Below are 10661 nucleotides of genomic sequence, written 5' to 3' on the forward strand. Positions count from 1 at the left end.
GTTTTGTTTGCCGAGCATGGTACCTAAGTGAGCGGATCTGTGGTTGGGAGAGAGAGGGTCCAATAAATGACGACTACCTTTGTCTCCTCCCTTATCCATATTTTGGATAGCTGACATTACAGATAAGGAGCTAGCGAAGAGTCTCGAGGGGTACGATGACATCAAGGATCTCACCATCCGATCTCGGAGGATGGATTATAGTTTTTTATATCCCAACTACCAAGGCCTGTACCTTTGGATAGTAACACCATAGCTTAAGTATTAGAGTCCAAATATAGGAAAACATATATTTCATGCTAAAGTTATTGTAATTTTAAGCATAAACAATAATAGATGCACAATCCAAAGACTAACATATGCTTAAAATCAACTATTATTCATAAAGAAATAGTGATAGAGAAAATTTAATAATCCCTAATCATGTTGGCAACGAAATAAAAGGTTGGCAAATGCACTAGATAAAAGAAAAAGGAAACTTTCCTAAAATTAGGTTTTCTTGGAACCATAGTTTTAATACCTTTTATTCTAAACATGGCAAATCCTCAGATTACTCTTCTTAGCATATAAATCTAATCGGTTATGATATAGGTTATCTGATTCAAAATCCTAAACATGCATATTTATTAAAGGTTAAAATTCATATAAGTATGTGATCTAGATCTGAATATAAAAACCATTATGAAAAAAATCCTAAACATGCCATTAAAACCAAAAGAAATCATAAAAGAAGATAATGAGATGATTGAGTTTTAGGAACTCTTAGGTTGTCATCATATTGTGCAAATCAATGAATCTCATGAGTAAAAGAAGAGAAATTGGATTGGAATCCGAAGTGTTTAGTGATTTGTGTTTGCTTTTTTTGAAATTGCAGTACGTTCACCAAAGCTTATTTATCGTTCTTTGCCAAGAATTTGGGCTATAGTTTCCTTTCTATTTATAGAGAAGGTGGGAAGACCCCTAGAAGCCAGGATAATCGTTCTTTAATTGGTTTACCAGCCTTTAATCTTAAATGGCTACTTCTTACATGCCGAAAACCCTGTTTTAATTTTTTAAGTGTAAATTGGTCAATTTATTAATTTAGACATGGCAATGCGCACAGCTGATTGGCTGTATGTAGAGCAGATCAACTCTATGACTCCTTTAGGCAATAGTTCGATCGTTATCTCGGGTTTTGAGTAAAGATCACACTCCAAAACCCCCAATAACTGATTTAGATAAATAAAAATGCAAGAAACAATTACAATAGGTCAAAATAAATGAAACATAAAATCAAATAGTAAAATATAAATTTCAAAATTATTAATAATTAAAGAAATTTATTAAAATCTTTTCCATGATAAATGCAAGAATTTAAAAGTAATTAGAATAATTATTTAATTAGAAAAATAATCAAAATTTAGATAATTATCAATAAAATCCTTTTAGAAAGCTGATTTTGACAATTATTAACGTTAAAAATTCAAAAAACACTAAAAAATAATACAAAAATCGAGTTTCGAGCCAACTAACATTGTGTAAAAGTCGATCACTATGTACAATTGTACGTAGAGCTGATTGGCCCTAATAGTTGGCAAACTTTCAAAAATTTATAATTAGTCCCTAAACTTGGCTATTTGACAGATTTTAACACGAATTTACTTCTAATCAATTTAGTCCAAATTTAAATGATTTTAATTTCGAAAAAAAGATTTTAGGTCAATTACTTATAACTCTAATCAGAGTTCTAACTTTCCTTAATTCCGTGAGACTTGGAAGAAACAACGACTTTTATCGTTAGATTTTTCATAATTCTCTCGAAATTTAGATTCAAAGAATGAGTACTTACAGTCCATCTTAAAAAGTTTTAGTTTATTAATTATATTATTAATATCAATTTATATAAATATAATTAATATATAATGAATAAACTAATAAATTCTTCATATAAAATATTATCAATTATATATTTTATTGTTAGTTAAATTGACGAGTGGTTAGAAGTAATATTTAGTTCTAATAAAAATAATAAAATTTGTCCGTTTTATTAAGTTTCTTAAAAACTTAAGAAAAAGTGAAAAAAGGTTGTTCAATTTCAAAATGAATTTACATGTAAAATTAAGAAGAAAAAAAGAGGAAGAATAGTTTCGCAGCAAGTTTTGGAGTTCCCTACTGAAATATATGGGTTGACTCTTTTCTTCATTTGCTTTTGAGCTGTTGCCTGTTGGGTTTTCATTTCAATTTCTTATTCAGTTTATAATTTTTAAATTTACCTAGTTATAAATGCCACCTCTCTGTTCGCTTCCTTTTTTTTTTTCTTTTTTGCTTTTCCTTTACTGTTTCTCTCTCTGGTTTCCTCCATTGCAAACCAAGCTTCCCTTTTCCCCAGCTTTTCTTTAGAGGTCCCTCTCTTCTCTCCACACATACAAAAAGACCCACCAACCGTTTTTACCTATATCTTCCTTTTTTGCCCCAAAAATCACCTTTTTTTTTTTATTTGTATTCTCCATCTATTTGTACATATTTTGCTTTGAAAGATTAGATTTTTGTCATTTCTTTTAAGTTCCTTTCTTGGCCCACTAGAGTAGAGTCACCACTTTGTGCTTCTAAACTACTCTACTCTCTGCAACGGAGGCTTCTGGTTTCTGGGTTTTGGTGGGTTTGTGTTATTTGAGGTCTACATTGGCCTATCTATGCTTATTGAATTTCAGTTCTTTCAAAAAAGAGAAGACCTTTCTTTTCTTTTGTGGGTTCTCAAGGAAGAAGATCAAGGGGGCTAATCTCATATATTTCTTTAGATCGCTGCTAAAGGTAAATTCTTTCCTTCTCTTAAGATTTTTTTTTTCCTTTATTTTTGAAGGGCTCGCATTTCTCTTTTTATCGGTCCCTTACTTGGATCATAAGTGATGCTAATTTATGTGTTATTCCCTTTTCTGGTGGTTTAGCTGTTTAGAGATTTGCGTGGTATGGGTCTACTTTTGCTTTCTCAATTTAACTTTTTAAATGTATTTGCTGAACTATAGAGGGCATGGTTTTAGTTGATTTATTTTATGATTGAAGCACAGTATTCTTGTTCTCTTTTGGATACATTATATTTTACATGAAAACTGTCAGCTCTAATGTTATGTTGACTTCCCTGTTATGTTTTTTTTTTCTTTAATTTTTTTGTTTTTCATTTCTGCTCAATCACTTTGAAATTGGTAAACATTAAGCTAAGGACATAATTCTTTTCAATTTGAAATGAATGAGTTTCATGACATTTTGTTTTCTTAAGATTTGAGAATTGGATTGGTAAGACAGCCCTGTAGTTTTGATTTATTTATCATCCATAGCTATAGGATTGGATAAAACTTTAAGACTGGTGTTTGAGCTTCAAAACTTCAGATATGTGCTAGTAATTTTGATGTGTTTAGAGTTACATGAAATGTTTGTGGTACAACAGGTGGGCATGTGTTGATTTATTGGCATTTTAAGCACAACCATCTATTACAATTTTGACCGTGGAGGATCAGATATGTCTTCTGAGAATTTGAATGCAGAATTATCAAAGAAGACATCTTTTTTGGGTTTGAAATTATGGGTTTTAATTGGAATATCTGTTGGAGTATTTATATTTTTGATTCTTGGTATCTTATCTGTATGGCTTACATTTCGTCGGAGAACTAGAAGATCGATGGACAAGTTCTCCCTTTCTCAAATACCAAATGTGTCGAAGGATATTAAGGTTGACAGGGTTGGAGCTCAGAATTTCAATGAGCACCCTAAAAGTTTAGTTTTAACAGTCCATGATAAATCAAGTGATAAGAACTCAGAAAAGATGATAAATCATTTAGGAATGAGCAAATCGAGTGATCCTGATAACATCAGCCAGAGCAGCTCAGTTTATCATCATGAAAGAGGATTTAGCTCACATTCAGGGGAAGAGGGAAGCTCTGGGACTGTGCGGAAGCAGTCTTTGTTGTCTTATGCAGGACTTGTTACAGCCTCCCCCTTAGTTGGCTTGCCAGAAGTCTCACATCTTGGATGGGGCCACTGGTTTACACTTAGGGATCTTGAGTTTGCAACAGACCGCTTTGCAGCAGAGAATGTCCTTGGTGAGGGTGGTTATGGGGTTGTTTACAAGGGTAGACTAATCAATGGAACTGAGGTAGCTGTGAAGAAGCTTCTTAACAATCTGTAAGGATGCTTTTCCAGATATCATCCTTTCTGTGTTCTTGAAATGTAGCCTTCTAATAATTTTCTATGTATTGGGATTTTAGGGGACAAGCAGAGAAGGAATTTAGGGTTGAAGTGGAGGCCATTGGTCATGTTCGACATAAAAATCTAGTACGTCTTCTTGGTTACTGTATCGAAGGAGTTCACAGGTATGCATTACATTCCATCAATTAACTATTACTTTGCTTCAGTCCTCACTTTCTTAATGTCACTGTTATTATTTTGTATTTCTCCTTTAGTCTTTATCCGAAGCCTGGGAGTTATCATTTTGAACTTTAATGTACATAAACTTGCTCTTGTTTTGTAGGATGCTTGTGTATGAATATGTGAACAATGGCAATTTAGAACAGTGGCTACATGGAGCTATGCGCCATCATGGTACGCTTACCTGGGAAGCTCGCATGAAAGTTCTTCTTGGCACTGCCAAGGCGTAAGCTCATATCCCTACTCAGACCTCCTTAAATTTTATACTTATAAAACCCCATCTCTTAAAGGGCTTGGATTGGAGAATTTCTTTCAAGGTTCATTAAATTTTAATTTTTTTTCTAGACTAAAGATTTGTTACATGATCTAATTTTGAGACACAATCCTTTTCTATTGAAAGTGTGTTGGAATGTTAATTCTGTACAATGATGAAAAAATTAATTTACAAATCTGATTTCAGGCTTGCTTACTTGCATGAAGCAATAGAACCCAAGGTTGTTCATCGAGACATAAAGTCAAGCAATATATTGATTGATGACGAGTTTAATGCTAAGGTTTCTGATTTTGGATTGGCTAAACTTCTTGGCTCAGGAGAGAGCCACATCACGACTAGAGTTATGGGTACATTTGGGTATGTGTAGATTTTTCTTTAATTTCCCCATAGTTCAAAGCAAATTATAATGAGCATTCCTTTTTTTTTGGAAATCAGTTATGTTGCACCAGAATATGCCAATACTGGCTTGTTAAATGAGAAGAGTGACATTTACAGCTTTGGTGTCCTGCTACTAGAAGCAGTTACTGGAAGGGACCCTGTGGACTATGCCCGGCCTGCTAATGAGGTAACACGTTCTTCATCCCAGTTGCTGTTAATAGTATTTTTCCTTGGGATTCTCTCTCTTTTCTTGTCTGTGTGTGTTTGTGCTTAATTAGCTGTTTCTGCAAGAGTTTCTACTGAGCGTCTTATATGCACCTATCAGGTCAATCTTGTAGAGTGGCTAAAAATGATGGTGGGTACAAGAAGAGCTGAGGAAGTAGTGGATCCAAATCTTGAAGTTAATCCAACAACTCGAGCTTTAAAGCGTGCTCTTTTGGTTGCACTACGGTGTGTTGATCCTGATGCAGAAAAGAGACCTAAAATGAGCCAGGTTGTGCGAATGCTTGAAGCAGATGAGTACCCATTTCATGAGGTATCAACATTTGCTTTTCTTTTTTTTTTTTTTTTTTTTTTTTGCATTTTTGACACTTCTCTGAGCAGAGCTCTCAAATTCCTTTTTCTTTTTTCCTGGAAAGGTTTCATAGCATAGTCCTTAATCTTAATGCAAATTTCATAAAAAATTCTGATATTACTGACACCCAATTAGGATCATTTTGTTGGTTAAGAAATAATTTGTACAGCTTGTGGAATGTGTATTAAGTTTCTTATTGAATAATGCCAGGTTGGGCATTCTTGACGCCTGTATCAATTAATAGTAACTGCAGAATTATCTGTTTCTACCTTATTATTGCAATTATTACTTTTGATGGTGTGTGATCTACTGATGCTTGAGCATGCATAATGACCAAGAACTTTTTGCATTGACCGTTTTGTTTCTCTCTTGAAGACCACTCATGATTAATGTGCTTTACTTTATCCACAAGTCACTGCATTATGGGTAGCTGTTCCAAATCAAGTGCCTTGATTATTTCCTTTGCTGGAGAATTAACAGAAGAACTCTAAACTGTTAATGAGCTTTAGGGTTATTTTTATTATACTTGTCCACTATGTGCAATAATCTTCCCTAGTCTGTCCCTGCTATATTTTTCCAATCTTTTTCTTGTTGTAGAATCAATTATGATGATGAAGATTTGAGAAAGTTGTCAGTTACTATGCTCATCATACTTGTTTTATGCAGAACCCATTTTATTATTAATTTCTACAATCTTTGCATCAGGATCGGAGGAACAGAAAGAGTCGCACGACAAGCATGGAAATTGAATCGATGAAAGAATCAAATGACATCGAGAACAAGGTGGGAGATTCAGAGAGCACTGCCAATGAGATAAATCTTGGAAAGAAGTAACAAACATGATGCAGGAGAATTACTGCTTTCACACATTATTAGAATCAAAAGAAGGATGCTCATCGCAAACAGACAGCTAAAAGTTCATATGTTTTGGAAGTGTCGTGTGCGTAGGGGACAAAGTGGATTCAAGATGGCTCATTGCAGTGTTGGCCATTTCTCCTTTGAGATAGTTCCCTTCATCCGTATGGACTGATAAAGAGGTGTTTTGATAATGAGAAAAGAAAAGGTAAAATGTGCCGAAAATAGGGGTGGTTGTTGTACAGATGTTTTGTGAGGTTCAAAGGGCTTTTTCTATCTATACATGATTGTAGTTAAATATTATTTTAAGCTTTTCCTTGCTTCTCACTTTATTCCTCATTTTGTGACAGTGAATGATTTATTTGGTCTCACATTTTCCTTTTCATATTATGTTGTCTTTTTAAGTAATGAGTTTGTATTCAATGCTTCTTTTTATCACTTAATTGTTTAAGTACATGTTTCCTTTACATGTTAGCAACCTGATTTTCTTTTTCTCCATCGCTGCCTTTCAATTTGCATTACAATCATGTTTACTCCACTGCTTGATCCCATATTTCTAGACATCTTAATGTTCTCTTCTTTGCATTTTTCAATCTGATCACTTGTCCCTTAAGCATTGCATAAAACTTTTAGGTATACCGCAAAGTCATAGTCATATATTTAGGATAGTTATACATTTAGGATCAAATAAATTAAATTTATGATTATAAGAAAATTATAATTTAATAGAAATTTGAATATTAATTTTTTTTTAGTTTAATATTTAATATTGTTGGTAAAATGATAAGATAAAATATAGTATAATATATATTTTTCTATATAAAATATAAAAAAATTAAGAAATAACAAATAATAAAACTTAAATAATTTATAATATATAATTTATTTCTATTACAACTAGTTTAATTCGTGATCCAAATCTTTTATAATTATATAAAAGTTATTCCTATATAAAGTATTACTATAGAGACGCTACTTTCTTTCTCTCTTTCTATAAATATACAGTAAAACATTTCTATAGTCATACATTTAAGACCAAATAAAATCTATTACTATGAGGAGGTTATAACTTAATAGAGGCTTTACTGTTAAGATTTTTTTTTGCATTTAATATTTAATTTTGTAGATAAAATGATATAAAGTAGAGATAAGATACATTAATATCTTGTCATGTTATACAAATAAAATTGATGAGAAAAAATAACACTATTTATATATTTTTTAAGGTTATATATAGTAAAACCTCTCTATATTGATACTCAATTTAAGAATAACCTCTATACATGATAAAAAATTACGGTCCTAAGTTAGGCCAGTTATAAATAGAAATAAATTTTCTATTGTAATAAGTTATAAATTTTTTAAATCCTGTCTTATAAAAATACTCCTCTATATAATTATATTTGTATATTTAACTTTAAAAAGTATATCTTATACAATATTTTATCTTACAGTATTGTTATTCTTATCAATTTTATTTGTATAATATGATTAACATATCTTATCTTTGTTTTATATCATTTCATCTACAAAATTAAATATTAAATACCAAGAAAAATTTTAATACTGAAGTCTTCATTAAGTTATAATCTCCTCATAGTCATAAATTTTATTTGTACCCAAATATATGACTATAGAAAGAATATAGAGGAATATTTTTTTAAATAGAACTTAAAATATTTATGACTTATTGCAACAAAGAGTTTAATTCTACTTATAACTGGCACAATTTAAAACCGTAATTTTTTTATCACTATGTAGAGGTTATTCTTATATAGAGTATCACAATAGATAGATTTTACTATATACAAATATTATTATATAAAGAAATATTTTATTAAGGCGGGACTTAAAATATTTATAATGTATTATAATAAAAAGAGTTTATCTTTATTTATAATTGGCCCAATTTAGAACTGTAATACTTTTATCACTATATATATGTGTATTTATGAAAATACAAGAACAAATAATAAGAAAATTTAAAAAATTTAGATTATAAATATGATCATTTAGAAAAATATAAGTATTAAAAATTATTGATCTAATTAATTAGATAGAAAGACATTAACAAATCCTCTTATTAAAAATTCAATCACAAATCCTTTTATATTTTTATATAAGCTCGCATATTTATTTGTGCAAATATATAATAAAAATGAAAAGTAGAATAATTATAATGTATTATGAATAGAATACATTTCAAATATTATTGTAAATAAAGAAATAATTTATAAAAATAGAATAAAAATTTTATAATATAATATATTAAATTAAAAATTTATATTAAAAATTATAAATAATCAGATATTACTATGAACTATTTACTAATATCTAATAATTTTATAAAAATAGAGGTTCAAATGAGATACATTAGATTGGCGAAAATACAAGATACAAAATTGATCTTTTTGAATTCAAGCTCCATAAAATGATCGGTGATAAAGGTAAAAAGCATGTGAAATGGCTATCTGTTGATCATGTAATTGGTCATAGAATTTTGTTATATTGAGAACACCCTAATATAACTCTTGATTTTAGATAATTGATTGTAGGAATTCGAAAAGATGGAGAAGGGGGATTGAACAAAATGGGAGAGATGCTAAGTTGAACAAAATGGAGAAAGAGAGTTGAATATATGGGTGTAGAATTTTGCTTTTAATTATAGATTCTAATTTTAATTATTTTTTATCAATAAAAAAGAAGAAAAAGAAGACGACGATGAAGAAAGGAGGATATAAAAAAAGAAAGAAAATAAATTGTTATTTGTGTATCATAATAATAATTTTATTTTTATTTTTACCATTTTAAGTGGGTCCTATGTTTATATGCGCATTGCTTACACAACACTCAAAATAGGCGGAAGTTTTTGTGATACAAACAAGCGGACCTGTATGTCCGGATTCTTATAAAAGAAAAGGACTTATTGAGATCAAACAATATATTAAAGGCCCAAGTGATCTACGAGCAACAGCTTAAGGGCCTAACAGTCATTTGGCCATTAATTAATAGCACCAACATCTCCGGTTAGACAGGATTCCGTAGCAGAAAGGCTTACAGTCTAGGGACTTTATGGGTTTTGCCTATATTTTCTAAACAGGAAAAGGCAGCTGCCATGAGTTTGAATATGAAAAGTAGAGCCATTGACTTTTAGCACTCAGATTCAACAAAACAACGGTCTTAATTTGAAGTATTCTCATAACTTAGCTCAGCCCAGCTTCCATGTTTTCTTTTATCAGTAGCACCACCGTCGTGTCGGCGTGACTTTCAACAATGCTTTCAACTTTGGTCGGCATCCACTGCCCATTACACTTACAAATTTTTTTTCATAACTAAAATTTCTAATTCTATTTTTCTTTTTTTCTGGCAGGTAATTTATTACTCAAAGCTTAAAGTTTCCCAGTACAAATTAAATATCATAATACACATTTTAAATATAGTTATTAGCTATTCAATTAAGTTGTATTTGGACGTAAAATTCTCAAGAAAAATAACGTCGGATTGAAAAAATCCAATTTAAAATTTTTTCAGTTTAATTTCTGAATTTGTGAAAACTGCTGTTTTGATCCTTGAATTTTATTTTTCTTGACAATTGAGTCTAAATTGATTTTAAAAAGGTAAATTCAGTTGGATTAGCCTCAACCCTAGCCTCAGATTCGCCTGTCTTTCATCTCCCAAGACCCGAGAAGGCAGTAACCTTTATCATAAAGTTTTTCATATTTTTTTCGATATCTACATCTGGAGGAGGGGTGCTGACAGATGTAACAGTCGATAGTGCCGCTTCGAATGCGATGTATTCCTTTACACACAGGTTCTACGAGTGCAATCAGATCATTATGGCAGTAGGGGACAAGCTAAAGACGTCGTTTATCACCGAGTGGGGGGATGTACCACTACAAGGTTATGCCTTTTGGATTAAAGAACACGGGAGCAACTTATGAGAGAGCAGCCACTACCTTATTTCATGACATAATACACAAGGAGGTGGAGATGTACTTTAATGACATGATGGTAAAGTTTGGGAAGGGGTACTTTCAGGCTCTTGATAAGTTTTTAGGACTAGTGGAAAGGTATAACTTGAGACTTAACCCGAAGAAAAGCGTATTTAGAGCTACATCAGGGAAGCTGTTAGGGCATATAATGAGTCAGCGGGCATAGAGATCTATCCGAACAAGTTCAAGACTA

At 31.3% G+C, this 10661-nt stretch overlaps 1 protein-coding gene across 1 annotated transcript; it reads left to right on the forward strand.

Annotated features, from left to right (window-relative positions):
- Nucleotides 1–2132: 2132 nt before the first annotated feature.
- LOC8263091 (probable receptor-like protein kinase At2g42960) lies at nucleotides 2133–6899 on the forward strand. Its single transcript, XM_002526606.4, has 8 exons — nucleotides 2133–2787; nucleotides 3419–4152; nucleotides 4236–4340; nucleotides 4499–4621; nucleotides 4856–5026; nucleotides 5105–5234; nucleotides 5373–5582; nucleotides 6327–6899. Exons 2-8 carry the CDS (start codon nucleotides 3491–3493, stop codon nucleotides 6453–6455), a joined length of 1530 nt encoding a protein of 509 aa, XP_002526652.1. The 5' UTR covers nucleotides 2133–2787; nucleotides 3419–3490; the 3' UTR covers nucleotides 6456–6899.
- The last annotated feature ends 3762 nt before the right edge of the window (nucleotides 6900–10661 follow it).

This window comes from Ricinus communis, chromosome 5, assembly GCF_019578655.1.
Source record: "Ricinus communis isolate WT05 ecotype wild-type chromosome 5, ASM1957865v1, whole genome shotgun sequence".
Classification (NCBI taxonomy): domain Eukaryota; kingdom Viridiplantae; phylum Streptophyta; class Magnoliopsida; order Malpighiales; family Euphorbiaceae; genus Ricinus; species Ricinus communis.